The sequence below is a fragment of the Drosophila novamexicana genome, unplaced genomic scaffold, assembly GCF_003285875.2.
Source record: "Drosophila novamexicana strain 15010-1031.04,08,12 unplaced genomic scaffold, DnovRS2.1 tig00000462-arrow-pilon, whole genome shotgun sequence".
Classification (NCBI taxonomy): domain Eukaryota; kingdom Metazoa; phylum Arthropoda; class Insecta; order Diptera; family Drosophilidae; genus Drosophila; species Drosophila novamexicana.
Genome location: NW_020824806.1, coordinates 3041987 through 3066116, shown reverse-complemented (window position 1 = coordinate 3066116; position 24130 = coordinate 3041987). Strand labels below are relative to the sequence as shown.

The window sequence follows — 24130 nt, the reverse complement described above, 5'->3', positions numbered from 1 at the left end:
TGTGTAACAAATCATGGCTGCAATTAGTGCGTGTTTATGACTGCCTGCCAGCGGCCTGCAGTCGATGGCAAGGGAGAGGTCCAAGTAGGGGCTGCAGCAGGCGCCCTGTCAGTGCAAAATAGCTAGAACCATTTCAGCGCTCAATATTTTGTACTTTTCGCTGTCTGTTAGGCGATTTTTGCATGTTTAGCGTACCGCACAATTTGCATGCAACGTCAACAACAACAACAACAACAACAACAACAACAATGGTCGGCCTGATGATGGCAGCTGGTGTCCCGTGCGTCCCATGTCCAGCATCCCGTGTCCAATGTCCAGTGGCGTCAATAATGGCCTGTCGTTTGCCTCCGCTCTCATGGCCATAAACGCCCGCCGGCCATATTGTTAACCGCATCAGTCGATAGTTGTTTTTACTGCCGCTGCCGCAGCCGCTGCTGTTGCTGTTGCACTAATTGCGATATCCATGTACTACACACACACACACACATGTATATAGAACCTTAATGACATAGATCATGCTAATATAATTATATAGCAACCGACAACAAAAGCTGCTTTCATATCATATCATCAAATATAAAAGAGAACAAATAATCTAGACCCGCATTAAAGAATTATAGAATTATGCAATCGAGTAGAGAGAGAGGCCTCAGCTTACGAGTTGAAAGATGATATTTGCGGGCAGGAAAGTAAGCTTTAGCTTATTTTGTTTTTTTTTTTATTTTTTTTTTAATTTGCATGCCGCCGAATGTAGGTCATTAAATGGTCGTAAGAGTCGTCGAGATGAAATGCTTGACGCAGTCCGGGCACAAAGCGTTCACGACTTTGCCATTTTCCCAGCATCAATTGGCCCGAAAAAAAAAACAAACCAAAAAAAAACTTTAAATAATTTCTATATTAAACGAGCATGAGAACAACTTGCACATTTTTGACAGCAATTTTCTGTCCAACTGCGCCCCAGAGCAACAAAAAAAAAAACTAAAAAGCCCAAATCGTTGATAAGCAATGTAGTTGAAAGAATATCAGCTGTGATATATCAAATGTCTGAGCACTAGACATAAAAAAGTAAGAAGGAAATTCTATTTCCCGCACGCCGGCAACTAAATACCCTTACGCGAAGTAGCTTGGCAGTAAACATTCCACAATTCGACCAATTGTGTCTATTATTATTATACAGTTGGTCATAGAAGAGAATGAACATTTATACACGATTATTCACGTAGTATATGGATGATATAGTGAACCGATTTGGTAAAGATTTAGCTCACATTCAAGAAGCATACTAAAAACTAATAATTGCAGATATTTCCAAGATATCTTCATAAACAATGAAGTTGAAGATCTATATTATCTATCCGATATAGCGGTCTGATCCGGACGATTCGGACATACATATGTACTGGTACTTTAATCATGATCTACCACATTTCCTTTTGATTGTTTGTTTGCTTTAGTTTAAATGTTACTGTTATTATGGGCATTTAAATAAAACCGATATGAATATTTACAGTACAACTTATTGTACAGTTAGATTTAACATATCGACTACATGTACTCCCAAATCGTTACAAGCTGCGTGACAAAACCAATAATACCCGCAGCAAGGGTAAAAGAAGTATCAAAACGAAAACGAAAAAACAGAAAACAAAACAAAACAAAATATCAGCCAAAGCGTTGAGTGCTGCTGACGCTTCGACGCTGCAAGCGACCAAAAGAAATGCAATTTTCGGGCAACAAAAAAAACACAAGGCAACTGCGAATAAGTAGAATACGTGGCGAAAGCAAAATCTGCAAAATGATATTCGTCTATGAGGATGATGACGACGATGACGGCAGCGACTGCGGCGTCGACGTCGCCAGCGACGGCGACGCTAGTAAAATTGTAAAAATGTAAAATGGTAAATGGCGATGCGACCGTCGCGCTGCTTAAAATTCCAAAGCAAATTGCGGGCAACAACGCCAGCGAATGTTGTTGCCTATTTGTTGTTGTTGTTGTTGTTGTTGTTGCCAGCAACAACATTCAGCAACATCACAAACATCAATTGACCCTTCGGTGCTTTAGGATCAAGCGTAATAATCGCTAGCATAAAAACGCTTTGCACTCTTGCGCCCAGAACGGAAAAGAACATTGGCCCAGGCCAAGGGACCCAAACATGCTCTTAACTTGGTCTGTAACTGAGAGCCAAGCGCTGAGATTCGAGCCAACGTATTGCCCAGCATATGTGGCCCTGTCTCTGTCTCTGTCTCTAGATCTGACTCTGACTAGCCAATAGCCAATGGCAATGGAAGCGAATGAAGATGAATCGCCAAAGTCTCAACGCGTTTAATAAAACATTCATTTAAGCATATGCACATCTTATATACATGCACACATATGTATATAAATATGTATGTATGTATGTATATGTATACATGCATGTGGAGATTTCAATTGGGCCGCCAGCGATGCCTCTTGCTGACAACTACAATATATAGTGCCATCTCACAGAGATATACACATACATATCCATACACATATACACATGCATACCCTGCACTCTGTGTACGAGAATGCGAGACCGCGCTGTCCCCAAGTTGAGCACCCTAATTGTCGCAGAGCCTTTCATTGGCCTTCTTATGTCTTTACTAAGGTCAAGTTATATTCATTTTTATAAATTAATGAAAAACTAACCTTTTATGCTGGTTCCAAGTGTAATTAATCCAATATTAGCGAAGTTCAATATTAATAGACATGCACAATACGTTCCGTTCTGTTCAGTTCAGTTTGCACAATTCAACTAAATGCAACAGTTAAGCAGGTAAAGACGCAATAAGAACAACGGGATCTTTGACGTTTTGTTTTTGTTTTGAGTTCTTCCTTTGAGTTATATTTTTCGCTCAATGAAAAGAGTACAGTTACACACATACATACATGTGTACATTCTTCAGGCAGAGATATTTGATTGAAAAAACTACAGTCACGGACAAAAGTATTGGCAACTGTAGTGTTGTCATGTAAATAATCTAATTCAAGGATTCCGAACCATGTTTTATTAAAATATATTTTGTGTCTCATCATCATGTATCATTTACATATATTTTGAAACCCTTTTGGGATATTGAATTGATTGTATATTAGCCAATTCGCCGTTTTGGCAGTCCTTGTCGTCAACATGCACATACAATAAAAACACTTTCTTGACAACATAACATTCGAATGTTTTCATTATATTTTAATTCTATAAAATGTTTGCATATTGTTATTTAAATAAATGTTATGCAGTAAAGTTCTCATGTAAACACAATACTAATTTTATATATGTAAAATAAAAATATCCATTACGCCAAATTAAAGACAATTGCATTTACGCAGTTAAGCCCACTGTGCCGATAACGGAATCTTTAACTTTGTGCTTGTTTTGTTTTGAATTCTTCCCGACTTGTTGTTGCTTTTTAACAGTACAGTTAATTTTGCTTGTATTTTGTCACTGTTTCGTTCGGTCGCAATTCAATTAATGTGCAGTTGTTTTTAATCGACTGTCGGTTACCCTACCCTCTGTACACAATATGTTAACATAGTAGCTCGAACCGGTTGGCAGACTGAAGACAAAAACTACATACAATAATTGCTTTGAAGATAAGCATTAAAGTTAAATGAACTTAATTTTTGCTCTTAACCTTTTCTTAAATCGGCTTCTTAACAATACTCGCACCCATATGCCCTGAACAACGTCAAGTAGCGCATCGATAGCTTATTTCGAGTGCTTCACATATTGTAGAAAATATTCTTCGTTATTTTTTGCCAGAGTTCTTAAAGTTTTTGTTGTTGTTATAACACCCGCCTGAGGGTCAGATTTTGCACGCTGTCATGTGTGTGCCCTGATCCATGTGCAACAGGCCGGTCCCAGAGACCCAATCGCAGTCGATGGAACGGCGGAACGAGTGCAACACGAACTATTTAATGGACCTGCCATGGCCCTGCCGGGGCCATGTGCAAAGAAGACATCTGGCTGCACCAGACTATGCCATCTCCAATCATCTATCAGCGTGTGTGTGTGTGTGTGTGTATGTGTGCGCCCGTTAATCAGCTTTGCTTGGAGGCCTTTCATCAAAGCTCAAGCGGCACCCACAACGCGCAGTGGGCCACAAAACCGAAAACAAAACCAAAACAGATTAAGCATACGACGTGTTGTGCAGTTAGCAGCTAACGTAGAGGCACTGCCGCAGTCGGAACTGCAGTCCAAAGCCCAAGCCCCATGCAGCCAAATGGTCAACTAACGGTTTGGCATGCGTTGACGTTGACTGCAAGGCTCTGAGGCGGGCTTAGACCAAGACTGAGACTGAGACTGGCATTGGCACTGGGACTGCGACTGCGACTGCGACTAGGTCTGGCGGCAATTGTAATTTATGATTCGCAGCGCACGGCGTCCAAATGATCTATTGGCGCAGTCGCCATCCAAGTCATTTTCTTAAGCGGCGGCGTGCCGGGCTCGTTTTGTGCCGCGCACAGCTATCGGCCGCGTCATCGGCACTTGTTGCATCGGCCGGCCACATAACAGTTAAAATGATTTTCGCATCCCATCGCATCGCATGTGGGGCTGCTCGACCCATCCGCCCGCCCCCCAAGGGCTCAACAGTTATAAAGTGCGCCCACCAGTTGGCGGTCAGGCGAGGTGACCCAACACCAAATGCTCTGGCAACGTCGCCGCCGTCGATGATTAATGGATTTGCCAGTGTTGGGCATAGCGAAAAAAATCCGTGGCGCTCATAAATAAACAGGAATGCGCGCTGCAAATGGCAAACAAAAATAATAAAACAAGCGAAAGGTGGAGCAAGCGACGACGACGACAACGACGGACAATTGGCGCCAGAGACGAGACGTGGGTGCGTATTTATCATTGGTAAACTTTATTCTTTACATTTACATACAACTTGTTTAAAATTATGTGTCCAATTCGACATGGATTCCACTTGAGAGTAAAGGTAGCAAAGCGAACAAAGCGAATCCCAAGCAAGGATTCGTTTATGTTCACATGTGTATGTACCTTTAAGCATTACAATACAAATATATATGCGTGTTCGCGTGTGTGTGTGTGTGTGTGTATATGGTACTCGTAATTGAAACTGTATATAGAAAATGATTTGCATTAATATATGAACTACGTAAATTTTAAACTAAAAAACTGGCTACTTTAGGTTATGATAGGCTGGCATCGATCATGCCCCATCCAGAAGTGCTCAATTGTCGTCTGTCTCACGTCTGCAGCTCACGTAAATATTGTACAAATTCGAACTGACAGAGCATCTGTGTGTTTGTGTGTCAATAAAAACTAGAACTATTACTTCTTCTTCGGCTCGACTGGCCGCTCCTGCGGCAGCTGTTGCTCCCGCTGCCGCTGTTGCTGCTCCCGCTCCCGCTCTCGTTGCTGTTGTTGTTGTGGGCGGCTGCTCCTTTGCGTTTCTGCCTGGGGCGATGACTATAATGGCGGCGGCTCGTAGTGGAAGCCAGGATTGTTGAACTTAAAGCGCGCGATCTCGAACTGCAGCGTCTCGTAGTTAATGTCCGCCAATCGCTTCAATTGATGCGCTATCTCCTGCGCATCGAGGCCGCTCAATGCGGCGCTCAGCGTCGTGCCTTGTGGTTCGTGGTGCATTTTTGTGTTGTGCAGCGTCGGCAGTGAGCCGCCCGCCTGTATGGTCGTATAGGAGCGCGGCGCATTCTTGACTGTAAATGCAGATTGAAGCGGAAATTAGCAAGAGCAGCAAATCCTGACGAACTCGAGTACTCACCTTCGTAGATGACCTGATCTCGTCGTAATCGCTTGACTGGCAGCTCGCCGTTGATTAGCTTGGTGCCGCCGCTGGAGCCGGCCGAGTGTATATTGGTCGTGCACACAAACTTGACGGGCTCTACTGGCGGCTCGGGATGGTCCTGTTCCTCTTCCACATAGGTCGAGTTGTCCACCACAATGGTGCGATAGCCGCCGCCACTTGTGTTTACGGCCGTTGTGCCACCCACATTGGGGCCATCGATGCCGCCGGTTGCCTCGTGCATGTTCTCATCGGTAAGATCCTCCTGATCCACATGCTCCTCGACCATCTCGTCCTCGTCCTCGTCATTGATGGCCTCTTCGACAGCCGCTTGCAGATCCTTTTGGAACGATGCGGATGTGCGCTGACCCAATTCCTCCATGTCGTCCTCCTGATCATCCTTTTCCGATTTCAAGTTCATTAGCGTCTCCCCGGAGCCCGGCACCTTGCCAAACAAATTGAGTGCTCGCGTCTCCAGTGACGACATGGATATGTCCTTCTCGCTGGACATCAGGCTGCGTCTGTACTTGCAGCGCGTCGTGTTCTTCCAGTCGTTTAGGCGCTGCAACAAATGTGCGCGTCATTTGCCGCCAATAATCGCATAACCTCCCTCCCCGCCACACACCCTTCATCGTGCACACACAGAGACCCACAGGGCTGTTGTGTGAATGCTGGAAAAACTCACCTTGCGCCATTCCTCCGCTGTTAGCGTGGGTCCGGAGCCGCATTTGTTGAGCCTGTCGGATAACTCTTTCCATTTTCTGGTCAAATAATTTAGATCATAATCGCGCGGCACGCGTCCACTGGCAAAAATTGGGTCGCTCTCCATGAGCTCGATGTACATTTGGTACTGCTCCGAAGATGTGCGCTTTTTGCGTCGGTCCATTTTTGGCAACTAGCGATTGCACAAATTGTCAATAAAAATTGTTTTACCCACCGAAAAGTGCACTGCAAATACGAAATATTAAAATCGACGCCACCAAATGCAAACAATTTTAACGCGCTATGTATTTTTTAGTACATTTTCGCAAGCGGTGGACAGGCTGCCTTTTGCAGACTATCGATAACCGTTGCTGTATAAGTCGCGCAATGTTGCTCTTGCGGTGCGCTTACGTTGAGCACAATACGCTGGTCACCATTAATAAAAACATATTGCTTATGAGTATATGCCTGCAGCGCTAATTGCTAGTTATGCAAAATCAATTGAATACCATAAATATGTGTATCTTCATTTATAAATGAATCATAATTTCGTTCACTTATGCAAAATATATGAAAATTGTATTATGTTACTCTTTTTTGTGCTGAAGCTGCGGCATTTATCGATAGTCGACAATGCTGCCCAGCCGCTTGCCAGTGCTACCCATAATCATACGAAATCATTATTAAGTGAATACAGCAAATTATTTTCTGACAACTTCAATAGTAAAAAAATTAATAGAATTGTAAAATATAAACATTCTGCAAGCGGCATATCGCAGCCCATAAAACTGGCCATCAACTACGCTACTGCAGCACATCGACAATACCCGATTTGATATAATAAAAACCATGCAAAAAAAGACGCATGTTCAGTCTTTGGTAAGTCAACTGCGAACAAAACCAGATGATAACTAAACGAGAGAGCGTGTGAGTGAGACGGGGCGACGCGAGTAGAGACACCAAAACCCGAAGCGAGTCGCGAATCTGAGGCCTCAGTCCATTTCCAGTTCCAGGAGAACTCGCATATATAATTAATAAACAAGCACCAAATTGTCACACGCAAGAATGGCCGATTCGCTGCTGATGGAGGAGGCGCATCCCTATATAGAGGATGTCGCCGCCTCTGTTATTGTTGAACCAGTCGAAGGTGGCGGCGCCGTTGCTGCCGGCACACTGCCAGCTGCTGCCATACAGTTTGCAGATCTCACAGAGAGCGGCAGTGAGAGCGGCGAGGACGAGGTCAGCATCGACCAGCAGCAGCAGCAACGACAGCAGGAGAATGGTTCTCCAGTTACCGGACACAACACGCCCGCTGCACGCTCCTCGCCGCCACCGAATTGTGCCATTTGTCTGTCCCGCTGCAGGCGTAAATGCTTCACCGACTCGTGCATGCATCAGTTCTGCTTCAAGTGTCTGTGCGAGTGGAGCAAGGTTCGTAAGAATACCGACAGCTTCACATGCATCTAGCATAGTTAATCAATCCTCGTTCTGCAGATTAAGCCGGAATGTCCGCTGTGCAAGCAGCCCTTCAAAACCATCATACACAATGTGCGCACCCTGGACGACTACGATCGGTATCCGGTGCAGTCCAGCACGCCGGAGCACTCGGCGCTCAGCTTTCATATTGTCAACATACGTCGTCAACGCTACTTGCCCCAGCATCAGGGCGTCATGACCAACGACATCGATGCAGCTGCCACCGACGAGTCGCAGGATGGCTTGGCGCAGCCTTCGCGCATATATGCGCCCTTCAATCGCTTCGAGCCGTATCGCATGGAGCTATTGAACTTCTATCGCCACGATCAGGATGCTGGCGGTTCCGGCTCGCTGAGCCAGCTTTGGCGTCGCTATGTCTACGACCGCAAGCTGTACGCGTTGCCGGTCAGCGATAGCCTCACCGGACATTTTCGCGAGTGGAGCGCACGCTTCTACAGGTGAGTGCGAATCTGTCTATTACCCAGAGAAGCCACTTAAATCCATGACTTGCCCATCTTTTTTGCAGAGATAATCCCGCACAAATGCATCGCCTAATGCCGTGGATCAATCGGGATATAGTGTGCCTGTTGCGGAACTCGCCGCAGAATGTGAGCGAGGTGATGCAGCTGATGCATGACATTTTGCCCATGATCAATATACCGACCCGCACATTCCGGCGACGCCTTTCACCGTTTCTGGGCGAGCGCACCAATCACTTCATACACGAGCTGTTCAACTTTGCCCGCTCGCCGTACGATATGATTGGTTATGATCGTGTCGTGCAATACTCGGCGCGTGTTGCCGAAGAGGTCGAGGTGGATCTGCTTGACTTGGTGTCCACCAACGAGGGTAGCGTGTCGGTTCCGGCGGATGCCAGCGGCAGCGGCAATGGCAGCGAGCCAAATGGCAGTGCGGCGGAGTCGGCCAGTGATTGGAGCCGCTTGCCGCGGCCATCGACTAGCGTGATTGTGACCAATCCCAGTGCAACACATTCCTTCAGCGTCACCATGGCCACCGATGGCAGCGAATTGCCGGGCATCTCCATACGCCGCACCACCACCTCAAATGTGGGCTCGCAAACGGTTGCCATCAACCTGAGCATGCGTCGCCCCGCCAACGAGGTAATCGAAATTGATGACGGCGATGCTGCTGCCAATGCCGAAGTGGCTGCCATCAACGATGGCAGCAGCCAGACCGGTCGCCGCCAAGCGGGCGCCAGTCTGCCCATAAGCGCCCACATTGAGCTCCAGAGCAGCGACTGCAGCAACAGCAGCGATGATGACGAATGTGTTTTTGTGCTGGAGCGCAAACCGCCGCATTTGCGTACACCGGAGCTGGTCAGCCTGGATTCGAATAGCGACTCTGATGTGGTCTTTGTGGATGAGCAGAAGCCCAGCACGCCGCCCAAATCGACAGCGGGTGACAGCGGAGAGCAAGCTGCCGCTGATGCTGCCGCTGTGGCTGCTGCTGTTGCCGCTGGCGGTTTATCCAGTGAGCTCTTTATGGGCCCCAGCACCAGCACAGGGGTGTGCTCCACCTCGGGCAAGCACTGGAAGACAGTGCTGGAGGAGGCGCGTCGTCAGGATCCACGCATCGGTCTGTCCAAACGCCACATGACACGCGCTCAACATCGCAGCCTGCCACCGCAGCCTGTCAGAAGCAGCAGCAGCAGCAGCAGTAGCGGCACCAACTGGACCAATAGCAGCAGCAGTAGCAGTAGCAGCAGCAGCAGCAGCAGTGATGACTCTCACGTAAAGATAACGCTCCGTAAAAGGCGCACGGTACGCAAAACCAAAGCTCGCAAGCGTGCCGCCAAACACAAGCCGACACTCAGGTTGAAGACCAAACGCCGCAAGAAGCAGGTGGTCGTAGAGCCGCAGGATTTGCGCCTGGAGAGCAGCTGCAAGAGCAGCAGCAGCAGCTGTGATGAGAGCAGTGGGAACAACAGCGAGGCTCCTGCGGGTGAGTGAGCAATCAAATATGTACATACCTTTAAGCTTAACCAAAACCACTTCTTTAGCAGGCAATATAATCAAGAAGAAACGCAACCACATTAAGATGAGCAGCAGCAGCAACAACAACAGCAGCGACGAGGACAGTACGGAAAACTTATTATTGAGCCAATTGCGTGCCACGCTCAAGGCGGAGACAAAGCCGCCCAAGCGTGAACTGAAAGCGGAGTCAGACGAGTCACAACAGCTTTCGGGGCCGCCGAAGAGCAGCGATAGAAAGCGCCGTCACAGCTACAGTCACAACAGCAACAGCAATCTGTCCAGCCGCAGCCATAGCAACAGCGTGACTAGCACCTTGGCCAGCCACGGCAACACTATGTCCAGCTGCTCAGCCCTCAGCCTAACGCTCACCAATACGGATGGCAATATGCCGCTGACACAGCCGCTCTCCGTCATGCATGATATAGCCAATTCGCTGATTGAGCTCTCCACTGTGAGTGTGGGCGGTGCTGGCAGCGGTTTATTCAATGAGCAGTCGCAGGACGTGGAGGATGCGATAAGCTACCACCTGCACAATGTGTTGCCCAGCGGCAGCGCGCACCAGACCAATGATGATGAGGATGCACAGCTGGGCATCTACTCCGATGCCAGCAATGATGACTATGTAATTGATGTGGTCAGAGATGCAAGTGGCAGCATCCAAGGCGAATCTGTCGATGCCAATGAGGACAATGTGCATGATGAGCAGGAGCAGGAGGAGGAAGAGGCAGATGAGGCAGTCGAGCACGGCGACGACGACGAGGAGGAGGACGAGAACGAAGTTGAAGACGAAGACGAGGATGAGGAGGAGGAGGAAAATGATGACAATGAAGCGACCGATGATGCCGAAGACTCACCAGCACCTGACACTGAGGCCAGCGACTCGGATCAGGATGCAATGGATGCCTACTAGGACGCCTTGCCGCTTGCTTAAGCACGAACTGTTTATTTTTTTCTTTCTTTTTTTAATAGTATTTTATTAGCTGTTTTTACTATTCGTGTCACGTCGTTTTAAACCCCATTGGCCAAATGCTCACCTCACCCCTTCCATATTGATTGGCCCCCCATAAACTTGTTGACTACTATACTATAACTACAAATTATTAAATTTAGTCTTTAATGTTAACCACTCAAATTGCTATGCTAAGCGCAACCGTCAGGTCCCATGGTCATTTGTATGGTATTTTCGGACCTGCAGTTAAGCTTCAGCTCTTAAGTTGTATATACACATATGATAGAACTCTATAATAACTAGTATACACATTGATTGTATAATATAAATTCATTTATCGAATTAAACCCCTGCTAGGCTCCCCACCTCCCCCCTCTCCTCCCACCCTAAGTAGAAACCACAACAAAAGCTGATCTGCTCGCATGCGCAATATCAACTCCAAATTGAAATTCATTTGTAAATGTTTGTACTTAGTTAAGTTATTATATAATAATCATATACATATAAATATACATATATATATATGTATATGGCTATATATGTATGTATATATATATGTATATCGTAATCGATTTAAGTCCTAGTTTATAAACTATATAACTGCATAAAAAGCCACGTTAAAGCAAACTTCATGTGTGTATATGCTAAATGCTAAAGCATATCCAAAGGTTTTATTTAATTTTTTTTGCCTAAACGTAGCTGATTAATTAAATGCAATAAATGTAAAAATATTAAGCGAGATAAAGGCTCTTTTGATCCAGCAGTCTAAATATATACATATATATATATATTCATATATATGTGCATAAAGCATGTCATTATTCTGTACCCATTTCTCAGCTATTTATTGCCAATGGATATCATGAATTTTATTTTGTGTGTAAAAAATGTGCACGTAGTTAATAAAAAATAATATTAGTGTGGATCTGATTCTCTGATACCCAAGCATATAAGATATTTATTTTGTATATCAAGTATTTTCAGCTGCCTTTGTCAGCAAATTCGTTTGGCTTTTACACAAACTTCCTTTGTCAAGTAAACATTTAACTCGACGCATCGTATTACTATATAATCAAATCTCTGGCAGTTATCTTCGAGCTGCCTTTATAGACGTACTTGTTAAATTTCTGCGTTGAGATCAGATGAGAGATCTTGGGTAAAAAAGCTCTGAATGCTAACGCTCCTATAAAAATATGAAATAGTTTCAAACTAAGTAAATTAACTTATTTGAAACAGTTTGAGGTACAGTAAGACATTATTTGATTTGAGTGTTCAATCCTAATTGAAATTGTAACAAAAGCTGCGATATTTCGATAAACGTAAATGTTATCGTTATCGATATGACGTCGTGCAGCGCCTCCTCTTTTGATTGTGACGTACCGAGGGGCCCGGCAAAGCGATTGACATGTCTCTCAAAGGCGTAAACCTGGATGCGCCGGCTTAGAAAAACAAAGCTGTTTGACATTTGGTGAGTCTTTCGTGAGCGGGTAAACAAAATCTAATATTAAGACATTGCAGTTGCATTCAATGCTGTGAGAGAAAAGGTTAAATTTCGCGCAACAGAGTGAACTTTGCGTTTTTCACACACACACACACATATAGAGGGAAGTGTTTATGTTGCGTTCGCTTGGAACGAAACGGAATGAAACACTGGCATTGAAACTTGAGAATGCATTAGTTGTCATTTGTTGTGATATATTTTGCTTGTTTTCATTTGTTTCACAGGCGACTTTCGAATTTCCGTGAGAATTCTCGACGATTTCCATAATGGGATCACGCTATATGGTCTACTGGCGCGTCTACGTTTATTCCAACAACTTGTACTCGCTGCCGGAACGCGAATCGCGCAGCTTTCGGGACTGCACGCCGCTGATGTACAGGTGTAGTCCGCCATATATCTATATATATATATATATCTCCATATAGATGGATATATCTGTTAACAATTCCGCAGACGTAATTCGGATGAGGTGCATCGGCTGCTGAGCTTTGCCAATCGGGAGCTGTCCGTGCTGCTGTGCAACACCCAGACAGAGCTGCTGACCGTATTCGATGTGCTGCTGGAGCTGCTCATGGAGATCAATATGAAGAGCTTGGAGTTCAATGCCACGCTGGCCGGCTATCTGGGACCCAAGACGAATCACTTTGTGCACGAGCTGATCAACTTCGCCCGCTCGCCCTACGATGATTTGATCAGCTATGAGTGCAATGTCCAATATAGCGCACGCCCCTTGGACGGTAGCGAGGGGTTGGGGGTGCTGCCCATTATGCTGAACTTTGTGGACTTCTCGATGTGCGTGGACGAGGATGAGTGCGTGAGCTTCACGGCGGATCTGGATGTGGAGGACGAGGATCCCGATGAGATTGACGAGCTGGCGGATCTGACCGATCTGAATGCACCCTTGCTGCTCGAACTGCGACGCCTGCTCGCCGAGCGCAATAACTCGTCCGCCGCCACGACACTTGCGCCCCAGCCGCAGCGTCCAACAAGTCAAGCACAGAGTCAGTCTTCGAGCGAAATGTCCGTACAGGCATCTGGCTCTTCCTCCTCGTCGTCGGCGACGACGGCAGCAGCAGCAGCCACCACGTCTAACCTGATGTCCAACGGCGTGCTGGCCCAGGACATTGGTCTCGAGGTGGCCATCGAGCGCAGCATGCTGGACCGTCTGGGCTCCGATTACTTCATGCCACAGCGCTCCCAGCAAATGGTGTCCAGTGCCAGTGCCAGATACGCGCGAAATTTGGCCACAGTCGGCAACAGGAGCACAGATGCCGGCAATGCGTCTGCGGCGACTGCGGCAGCTGCTGCCGTTGCCAATGCAACACGTGTGGCACAGAATACCGGCGTCAATCCGGGTCTCCGAGCTGCCCTCAGGTCGGCGCCAAGGCCGCGGAGCAGCAGTGTGGCGCCCAAGCGGCGACGTACCACCAATCGCGATCTCGAGCGTTAAGCCCTAAATTAGATGGGACTGCCCAACTCTCTCTCACACACACACACACTCACACACACAAGCACACACGCACACAGACAGCTGCAAATGCAATTTGGGCACGTGGCGCGTTACTTTTGGCTGCGTCTCTTGTGTATTATTGTGCACATCTATAATAAATAAAAGGCGCTTAACGAATTTCATGTTGAATAACGAAAAGTGGAAAAAGTTTTAAAAGCTTGGCCCGCCATCAAATATTGATAACCGTTAACGGTTAACGGATAACTGAAAAAGGGATCGCTCATCAATAAGGACATGCCATCGAAATTGCTGGCCAAAATATGCCTTTGACGCATATTTGCTCTGTGCGAGTCCTTTGTCTTCAGTGCACCCCTCCCTCTCCCCCTTCTACACCCCAAACCCCACACCCTCCAGCCCCAACACACACAAGGGTAAGCAGCCCTTGAGTCCTGGCGCATGAAAAATTGAATTACACGCACTTTTGCGCATAAACGAGAGCCCAAGTAAAATTGCACAACAGCTACAAAATGTCGACTGAAAAATGCGGCCGCTTTGGTTTTTAGGAGTGTGACGGGCTGCAGGAGGAGGGGAGGGGTTGGGGCTTCGCAGCTTGTGGTAGCAAATTTATGGGCAGCAAATTGAGTTAAGTTTCTACAACAGCAAAAAAAAAAGGGATAATATAATTGTCCCCGGGTACACAATGTAATTCAATGCATATTTGATTTTATGATTTTTCAGGTGTACCCAGGCATTAATGCATATCAATTCGAACAGAGTCTTAAAACGGAGCTGGAAATGCGAGCACAAACAGGACCTGGGTAAGTACAAATATAAAATACCCCAACTCTAACTAGTTAGGTTCGATTAAGTAGTAAGTCTATCAGGCTTTGGGCTTGGCCCTGAAGCTGGTTTACCACATGCCTAAATTCAGCCAGGAATTGCTTCAAACCTTGGCTTGTCATAAATCTATATATGTAATCTATACATACGTATGAAGTAAGAAGCTCTAGTCGGGATCTCGAAGTCTCTAGCTCTTATTGTTTCTGATATCCTCGCGTTCATATATGCGAACGGACGGATGGACAGACGGACAGACCATATACTTTATGGGATCGGAGATGCTTCCTTCTGAAGATTCATTTTGGTTCATAGGTGAGTTCTTTGGCAGATCAGAGCCCCAAATGGGCGAAAAACAAAGCTGAAAGTTTCTACAAGAACCTTAGAAGTGTGCTTTGTGAACGTCACGTCAAGTTGTTTGAGCATCGGACCAGCAGGCGGCAAGTCGCCGGCTCAAATTCAACTTAGACGCGTGATGCGGCTTTCTAGCTGCCTTGCCTTGATCAGCCCTGCTTCCCACGTAGTTATCAAAGAGCTCACTCATCGCTGAGCTTATCGCAAACTCCAAAGTCGTCTCATGGTGGCCACCCAAAAACTTGGCTGTGGTATAAATGTCATTAGGGCTACGCCTGCATTTGATGCTCGGCTGGCAAACTAATTTGCGTAATGTTGACGAGAAACTTTCTATTTGACTTGCCGACTCGCCCAGTTGTCCAATTGACAGACACGCCCGCGCCCAACTTTGCTAGCCAAGAAATAAAAGCGAAACGCTTCAAACTTTTTCAATACCCTGTACCCCCCACTAGCAACAACAACAACAACAAAAAATAGAGGCTAAAAAACTTGCTAGATAGAGGGTTTTCAGCAAAGTTAAGCAAAAGTGAGAAGACGGCGCGTGGATAAGGCAGCTATCTAGCTTTCCGTTTCTATAAAACATGCAAATTCCCGATAAGCAGCAAAAATGTTGACCATATAGAGTTTGATACACTCGGAAAATGCTTGAGCCTGATCAAAATCGCACATTTTTAAATCTAGAATCTCCTTTATCTAACTTTTCCATTCATAGTCTAGAAACCAAATTTGGACTAAGAACTGGAAAATTTCGAATTTAAGCTCAAAACTCTGAAGATCATAATAATCTGATTGACCAAATTGTTTAGGGATCCGATAAGTTTCCTTAGGATATATTATAATCAATTGTTTTTTTTATTTTATGCAAATTTTTTGCGGGTCTAAAAGTGATTCGTAAGTCTTTAAAATGTTTGCCAGTTGGTTTACGACGAGGAATGATAGCTGGTTATCTTTACAGGGTATATTGTAGTCTAGCACTGGATTAAAATATTTTCTCACTGTTAAAGAAGTTTTCCGCTGCATTTGCAGCTACAGCTGCAGGCGAGCGTTAGTTATGGGCGTGGCTGCGCGGGTGCCAGGGTGTTTGTCGGTTTGGCAATTTGATTGCCAACTCAGAAAACTTGGCCAGAGATTTGTGATTTAAGTTTGAGTTGCGAATTACGATGGCGGCAGAATTAAACGAGCCAGATATTACGCATACGCACCGTTTCACTTGTCGGCCTCTTAACGGCAGCTCGCATTAATCAGTCGGCGCCGAAACTAATGCAATAATCAGCGCCTTTTATGAGGATTTTATGAAAATGCCAAGCACTCCATAATATATGGTAAATGATATATATGCGTGCCAGGAGCCATATCTGAGGGACACGCGCGATATGCACTGGACAGCCGCTGGAGGCGGGGGCGTGCCAGAATTATGGCGCATAAATGTTAAATGCGGCCGCATTTTTTGGCTTATCTTAAATTGTGCACGAGCGGGCTGAGAAAAAATATATAAAAATTAAAATAATTGCCACATTTGCCGCAGCGGGCAATTAATCAAAAGCCACAATGATATGCGGCACGGCGCGCAACTCTGCAATTATGTAGCATGCGAGTCGTTGAAGCCGGAGCCTGTTTTGGCCCGAATGTGTAACCACATTCTGTTAGCCGTTTAACACTAATGAAGGCTGATGCTGGCTGATGCCTATGGCAACGTTGTTGTCGTTGTCGTTGCCTGATTTGATTTATGCCCTGGCATTTTTCCACCTGAATTCTAAGAGCGCGATGCCAGCCAAGGCAGCAGTCGATATCCTGCTGTGATAGCTGCTAGCTGCTATTCGAAGCAACTCTCCGACCACTCCGAGCACTCCCTGGCCGTGTGTCACTTTCATTTCTGCTTAGATTTCCGTTTGCGACACTTTTGCCTGCAGTTCGTCGTGCGATTGCGTCGTGTTGCCATTTGCCAACTGTAATGCTGCCGCACAGCGTGGCACGTTCTCACACAGCGCGGTTTCCATTACATTGCAACGGAAGCAGGATGTTGAAATTGTTGAGCTTCTTCAGCGCATCTCTCTCCCGCTCGCTCCCGTTCACTTTATCGTCACAAGCATAAGCCGCTTACAGGCGGCAAGTGAAGACGTTTGGCCAACGCCTTGGCAACATCAAGGAAATTGCCATGGATACGCATTGTGGCAGCCACGTCCTCAATTGCGCCACAGCGTGCGAAACCCAATCGCGTCAGCCTTTAAATGCTCAATCAAAACTTAACTGGAGCAGCAGAAATGACTCAATTTACGCACTGCACACAACGGCGCCAAAATACAAATCCGAATTACCAGATACCCAATCCAAAGCCAGCTGAAGGAAAACTTTCAAATGCCAAATGCTAAAAAACATTCAGACATCGGGCAAGGGGAAACGGAACTGCTGCAAATTCAGCTGAACTCGCAAAAGTATTTGCCATGGCCATAAAAATGCGTGAGCCCCCCCTCCACTCAGCGCCTCCCCCTTCCCCGCAAAGCAGAGCGTTGCAGTTGCAACAACAACAACAAGGACAGCGCGCGTTGCAGCTAGCACTTAAAAAGTTGCGGTCCTTACAAGTGCCAAGTGAAATGATGTTGTTCCGGGCTTGGGAAACTGTAAGGGGGAGGGGAGGGGAGGGGGAGGGGTCGGAGCGGGGGGGGGCGGTTCTAAGCCGGTCAATCTTCGTGTTCAATGTTATCGCAAATCGAATTCGACAAGCAGGAAAATAAATAAAACTTAAGCACTGAAAATTTATAGTGCAACGCCACGCACTATAAAAGTGAAAGGTGAAAAGCGTGGCGAAAAAATGTTTATTGCACGAATCTCCAATTCAATTTTGGCCATAAAACTAAGCACAAGCGCATTTTCAATAAAAATGGTACTTAAACTAAATTTAATTTGCTTCTTAAATGAATTATTAAATTTTTAATTAAAACGTGTAAATCAAGACGGCATTCAATTTTAAATTCAATTTTATATATTAGATTTTCATAAAAAAAAAAACGATATCAAAATGTGATTAAAGCTTGGAATTGATTATCATACACAAAAGATGGATATAATAATAATTAAATAAACAATTAAGAAATCTATAACAAACGCATAAGAAGCAGGATTTATAAGTAGAAAGTTCAACTTTGAATTGCCTCTTTTATAAAAAACTCTTTTCAAAGACAAAAAATTAATGAAGTTAAAGTTTCTAATTTAAATAAATTAATTAAATAAAAGAAATTCAATATTCCTTAAGAAGTGGCTAGGAAGGAAGAAGAAATGAAGAGGAAAGGAAGACGGAAGGAAGCATCAGATATTTCAGAAAAAAAGGCAACCTTCTAGTTATCCTCTTTTCCTAATTAGATCACCTGTTTTCAGAGACCCTGTATAGAAACAAATAATTATTAGATAGATTTAATATTTAATAATAGGAGACATCTCCGATCCCAAAAAGTATATATATTCTAGATGAGCCTCAATGACCAAGTTGATAACGCCATATGGGCCTCTCCGTCCGTCTGTCTGTTTCTATGCGAACTAGTCTCTCAATTTTAGCCATATGGCAAAATATTCTGTTCTCAAAGATATTTTCAACAAACGCAGCATTTTCGACCAGCATCAATCCCACATATCTGTCTAAGGGAAATGTCTACAAGTAGTATTCTATCTTCAACGTGCCGAAGATATTCTCGTTTTCTCGTTTTTATATGCAAACAAGTTTTAAATTGCTTTAAAATATGGAAACACTTACAATTAAAGAGCTTAAAGAAAAGTATATACACATTTAACTTCCATAATAATAATAAAGAGATGATTTTAGTAAATTGGATTTCGATATGAAATTGAAAACTGATTCATTATATTGAACTGTCATTAAAATCTTTGAAATTCAATCATAAACTGTGTAAACCATCCATATTCAAAATCAATTTCCATTCGAGCAGCTCTGCCCAAGCCCCCCCCCCCCCCCCCCCCCCTCTCCCGCGACGTCGCTTGCTTTCTTTTCATTTGGCGCGGATTTGGCTTTCAGCTGCCGACTTTTCGGGGGCATTATAAATGTGTATGTCATAAATCTACACACATGAACATTTTTTCGGCGATTGCTATTAAAAATCATGCTACATATTTATCAGAAGGCGTCGTCAGCCGCCAGCAAAAAAGAAAACGTCATGAGTTGCCGCCAAACTCTTAACGGCAGCGTCATCAACACCATCATCGTCATTGGAGAGCATGCGGCACAGCGGAAGCCGGAGCCGGAGCCGGAGCCGGAGCCGGAGTCGGAGCAGGGACATTAACTCCTACCTCATCCAAATCCTGCCGCATACACATGTTACGCAGCAGCTGCTGCTGCTGCTTCACGCTGGCATTTTATAGCCCAATGCGAAGATGAACTTTACGCTGCGAGGCAAACAAAGTTTTCTGGCTATGCGTGTCTCTCTCTCTGTGTGTGTGTGTGTGTGTGCGCGTGTTTGTCACTTGGGGGCGACAAAAATGTTAGTAATTTGTGCCTGAAGGTTAAATGTTAATGTCCACCATTACAGCACATTTGACGTTTGTTTTATAACCAAAGAGCTGCGGCCAGGGCGAACGGGTTATGAGCAGGTGCCACACGACGACGGGGTCTAATGGTGCGTATACGCAATTTTCGGTCCTCGGCTAATTTGCTGCCCTCCAATGGCTGGCCGTCATGTTTTATAGTTTGCTTAGGCCTAGAAAATGGCCACAAAAGTTGCTCATAATTTAAAGAAGCAGCAGTGGCAAAGTTGCAGCAGCAACTGTTGACAGAGGAAGCCGTCGAAAATGTCCTTGCCTCGAGCTGTGGCCACAAATGAAATGCCGCAAAAGCAAACACACTAACACACGCACACACAACTGCGAGCCATATTTACGCATGTTGTTGGCCATTAAACAAAAAAGGCAGTCGCCAAGTCGCACACTTGCGGCCAAGCCAATGGGCTTTTGTCTTAATGGCAACTGCAAAGGCTGCTAATGTTAATTTAAGAAAATACATTTTCCAAATGCCAATGCATGCGTGTGTGTGTGTGTGTGTGTGTGTGCTTGTTGTGGCTGGCAACATTTGTGCAATATTATTTGCGGTACATATGCTTGAGAGTCCTCTGATCCTTTTAGTTTTGCGGCAGCAGCCAATTAATTGCCTGAGCCGCTGCCAGCGTACAACTAATTAAAGAAATATGCGCTTAAAAATATCCTGTGAGCTCTCCCCCTCCCCCTGCCATTGACCAGAAGGATGCTGCTGCTGCTTCTCATGTGGCTTGTGACGTGCAAAGCAATCAATTATGGCAGTCAAGGAGCAGACGCCCCAGCTAAAGCATTTAGTTTGAGTTGAGTTCGGTTTTTGGTTGTCTACTTGACGCGAGCCTATCGAGCAGCAGCAGCAACAACAACAACAACAAGGCGTCTAAGCAACAAGCACAATTAATTAGGCCGGGTCCTTTGTAGCGCCTTTCATGCCGCTCTGCTGTGCGCTTGTGTATTTGTGTTTGTGTTTGCGTCTGTACAAGACTGGCCCAGGCCAGTACAAGATACGGCTACAGCTACAGCTACGGCTTCAGCTACGGCTCCGACTGTGGCTCCGGCTGTGGCTCCGGCTCCGGCTCAGCAGCTGCCTTGACGGCAGACGACAGCATATGCTTATGCATGCCTAATTACGACAAATCCTTGCCCCAGCCCGAAACACAGCTCAGAGACCAGCAGCCAGCGCGAGAACAAGCACGCGCAAATGAAGCAGGCAGCAACACAACACACCCACACACACACACACACACGCAAACAGGCGTGTGTTTGGGTTTAGGCGTTCATAATTATGGCCGTATTTAGAGAAATTGGTTATTATGTGCCTAACGCCATTTGTCTGACTGAAATAGTTTGTATTTGGCAGAGCCTTAGCCACGAGCTAAGGGCGCGGGTCGCCCCATAAATAGCTTAAATTTCGCTTGACTGATATGTTAAGATTCATTCTCCTTCTATGCGTCTCTCCACAGGAGTATATATATTCTGTAGAAGCTATAGAATCTATACGCCAGATAAATTCTAAATTGGATAGAGATAATTGCCAACAGCTGTGAAAGTACTCTCTTTTATTTCTCGTTATAAAGGTTGTAAGGCAGCCCTCGCTAATTGCTGTTGCCAAGCGCCGAATGCTTGAAATTGTTTGCTAATTCATTATTATTGGCACTTGAGTCTAACAGTTAACTGTGCTATTGTCCCTGCAAGGATCACCCGTAGCTGAAGCTTCTTCAGCAATTAGCTAAACTCTTTGCATTTGTGTGTGTGTGTGTGTGTGTATAGATGTCCATTAATAATGCCTGTTTGTGGCGCTCGTTATGCCATCCGCGTCTGCCAATTGGCTATCCATCAGTTGTAATTAATCATGCTTCAGCCTAACGATTCCACTACAAATATGCAGCCCAAATTGATGCCGCAATTAGCCACGCCTATAAAATACCAGTTAAGCAATGTGAGAAAGTCGCACATGTTGCAAGCACTCGTGTGTATGTGTGTGTGTGTGAGTGTGTGGCGACAATGCAACACGCGTCACACTTGAGGCCAAAGACAAAGCAGCCAATGCGAATGCGAATTGCTCTTAAATGCGCATTTAACAGCCAAACAAATGGCGTATAAAAATGAAAGATGGAAAGGGGGTAGTAAATGGAGGAGGGGTAGGCGGTTGAGGGGGACATTTGTACAAAGATGACCTAGTCCATGATGTGAGACGAGTGCGCCTTGGCGCAAGGCGGACATCATTTGCGGCGCGTTGACATCTTGCTGATGAGTATAATATGGCATTGCTGTCATAAATTGTAGCAGCAACATCAGCAGCAGCATCAACAAGGGCAATAACAATAACAATAACAATAAAAATAACAATAACAACAACAACAACAACAACAACAACAACAACAACAACAACAACAACAACAACAACAAGTGCAGCAGCAACAACATCAGTAACAATAGCAAAAGCAGCATCATCAGGAACAACAGCAACATCAGCAAAGACAGTAGCAAAATCAACAACAACAGCATCAAAAGCAACATTAACAGCAACAAGAACTGTAACAACAGCAATAACAGCATCAACAACAACAACTGCAGTAACAGCAACAGCAGCATCAACAACAACATCACAAGCAATAGCAACAACAGCAGCAATATCATGGACATCTACAACAACAATGGCAGCAACTTGGAGGCGCAGTGCATTTGCGGAAAAATCACAACATAAATTCATCAACACAGATTGACAATAACCTGTCAGCTGGTCAGACACGGGCAAAGGGGTTGCAGCTGGAAAGGGGTTTGCTGGGGGCAGGAAACGCAGGCGGAGCTGTTGCTGGCAGCGTTAAACAAAAGACAAGCAGTCTAATAGCAACGCAAATGAAGTCCAACCGCACAGAGGCCATTGCCACACACAAGTACACATACTCACACACACTCACCCACAAACACACACTCACACACGCGCACACACACAGCTGTTTGCATTGCCATTGCACGTTCCGTTTTACACTTGCATTTCTGAATGAATAACGCTCGGGGGTCTAAAGTCTTCTCTGGGATTATGGATACGTTATGATGTGTCCGTATAGTATAGAGCATGACAACGGCACAAGTAGTTTCCACTCTATGCAGCATAGGTTGCCTCGAGCAGTACTTAAATCTGTCTGTATGTGTGCTTAAATTATGCTAAAGGAAGCAGCTAAAGAACTTGTTGGCTCACAAACTTTTGGTAAAAAGAGACAGCTGCATAGTTGGTTTGAATAAGACTTAACCAAAATCAGTAAATAGAATGTGACTAGAAATTTCAGTTTTTGTAAAGTTCTGCCTACAAATGAGTACAACTTAGCTATTTGTTGTCCTTAAGCTTAGGTCTGAAGCAGTCTTTGGCAAGGAATTCAGCAAGTTTCCATTACTTTCTTCTTATTTACAGGGTATAACAGCATCCATCAGAAACTTTCTTTAAGCTTATCTATTGTTTTTTTTTTATGTCCCCTTATTGGTGCTATTTTGCATATTCTCTGCATTTACCATTTTTGAACGCATTTACAGGGTATTACAGCAGCTAACACCAACTTTCTCTAATCTTTGCTTTTCCAGCTGCTTATTTATGTCTGCAGTTTCCAGTTAATTTGCAGAGTATTATATATTACATATATCGTATACAAAGTAGGCATTTTCTGCCATAATTTACAGGGTATAGGAACTACAGTCGTACGCTTTGCTTAACTTCTGCTCTCTCCTCAGCTGTTAACACTGATTCTTATTACAGGACATCAGTTTTAATGTCACTTTCCCCGCATTCATTGGCACAATTTATAGGGTATTTCAGCTGCAATCACATACTTACTTCACCCGCTTCATACTCTTTGTGCCCTCTAATTGCTGGAGGGTTTTTTCATGTTTAATGAATTTGTGATTGCTGGAAAAGTGAATTCCTTGCGCAGACAATTCCGATTATTTGTGCATATAAATTCGAGCTACATGTATAAACTTGTCGATGCTGTTATATCAATAAATATGGAAGAGCTACCCATTTATAAATATACACAAGAAAATAGGGAAAATGATTCATGATTCAATTTTGGGCAAAATGCGTGGGTGGCTGGACACGGCGAATAAGTGTGGGCAGCCAAAAAGCAACTGCGAAATAAATAATGTGAAGCAAGTAAAAGTGCTCGAGTCGGGAGTGCCCGACTAACAGATACCGATTACTGATTCATACTAATGATAATCTCAGGGTCAACACATGGCAGCAAGACGCAAGACTTCAACTTTGAGTCTAGGTTTGTTTTCTTTCAATTCTTGGGCGAATGGAATTGAAAAGGTTAAAAATATATATATCCTCTTATATATTCTCCTCCTCTGATAATTCTCAAGTGATGCTCAAGACACCATGGCATAAAATGAAAGGAGATATTGAAACAAATGATAAGCCGTTTCTTCTTTTGAGGTCTGCTGAGCTTACAGATCCACTCAGCTCATTGTCCTGATCAAGAACATATATACCTTACGGGTTCGAAGATGCTTTCTGTTGCCTGTTACATACATTTGCAAGAAACCAA

General features: G+C 44.9%; 3 protein-coding genes across 5 annotated transcripts; 2 read left to right on the top strand and 1 right to left on the bottom strand.

The window, feature by feature from the left end:
- Positions 1 to 4868: 4868 nt before the first annotated feature.
- Positions 4869 to 6791, bottom strand: LOC115761010. Its single transcript, XM_030702620.1, has 3 exons — positions 6476 to 6791; positions 5770 to 6352; positions 4869 to 5704 (listed from the first exon to the last, which is right to left on the bottom strand). The coding sequence occupies exons 1-3, from the start codon at positions 6674 to 6676 to the stop codon at positions 5457 to 5459; spliced, it is 1032 nt and encodes a 343-aa protein (XP_030558480.1). The 5' UTR covers positions 6677 to 6791; the 3' UTR covers positions 4869 to 5456.
- A 380-nt stretch (positions 6792 to 7171) lies between these two features.
- On the top strand, positions 7172 to 11749 carry LOC115760856 (E3 ubiquitin-protein ligase Topors). 2 transcript variants are annotated; one of them, XM_030702408.1, is made up of 4 exons: positions 7172 to 7923; positions 7987 to 8426; positions 8495 to 9930; positions 9992 to 11749. In XM_030702408.1, the coding sequence occupies exons 1-4, from the start codon at positions 7558 to 7560 to the stop codon at positions 10870 to 10872; spliced, it is 3123 nt and encodes a 1040-aa protein (XP_030558268.1). In that variant the 5' UTR covers positions 7172 to 7557; the 3' UTR covers positions 10873 to 11749. The 2 variants fall into 2 exon arrangements, with proteins under 2 accessions (XP_030558268.1, XP_030558267.1); XM_030702407.1 differs by having other exon boundaries at positions 9989 to 11749.
- Positions 11750 to 11975: 226 nt separating this feature from the next.
- Positions 11976 to 14023, top strand: LOC115760749. Of its 2 annotated transcripts, XM_030702226.1 has the most exons (4): positions 11976 to 12153; positions 12212 to 12379; positions 12637 to 12791; positions 12866 to 14023. In XM_030702226.1, exons 3-4 carry the CDS (start codon positions 12679 to 12681, stop codon positions 13860 to 13862), a joined length of 1110 nt encoding a protein of 369 aa, XP_030558086.1. In that variant the 5' UTR covers positions 11976 to 12153; positions 12212 to 12379; positions 12637 to 12678; the 3' UTR covers positions 13863 to 14023. The 2 variants fall into 2 exon arrangements, with proteins under 2 accessions (XP_030558086.1, XP_030558087.1); XM_030702227.1 differs by lacking the exons at positions 11976 to 12153; positions 12212 to 12379 and adding an exon at positions 12428 to 12455.
- The last annotated feature ends 10107 nt before the right edge of the window (positions 14024 to 24130 follow it).

Bases quoted from the DNA above. Each gene is read 5' to 3' on its own strand.
- LOC115761010 (XM_030702620.1), bottom strand. From the start codon at position 6,676: ATGGACCGACGCAAAAAGCGCACATCTTCGGAGCAGTACCAAATGTAC. The intron at 6,353-6,475 runs GTGAGTTTTTCC...CATTTGTTGCAG, and splicing joins CAGCGGAGGAATGGCGCAAG to CGCCTAAACGACTGGAAGAA. The intron at 5,705-5,769 runs GTGAGTACTCGA...CTGCATTTACAG, and splicing joins AGATCAGGTCATCTACGAAG to TCAAGAATGCGCCGCGCTCC.
- LOC115760856 (XM_030702407.1), top strand. From the start codon at position 7,558: ATGGCCGATTCGCTGCTGATGGAGGAGGCGCATCCCTATATAGAGGAT. The intron at 7,924-7,986 runs GTTCGTAAGAAT...CTCGTTCTGCAG, and splicing joins GTCTGTGCGAGTGGAGCAAG to ATTAAGCCGGAATGTCCGCT. The intron at 8,427-8,494 runs GTGAGTGCGAAT...TCTTTTTTGCAG, and splicing joins TGGAGCGCACGCTTCTACAG to AGATAATCCCGCACAAATGC.
- LOC115760749 (XM_030702226.1), top strand. From the start codon at position 12,679: ATGGGATCACGCTATATGGTCTACTGGCGCGTCTACGTTTATTCCAAC. The intron at 12,792-12,865 runs GTGTAGTCCGCC...ACAATTCCGCAG, and splicing joins TGCACGCCGCTGATGTACAG to ACGTAATTCGGATGAGGTGC.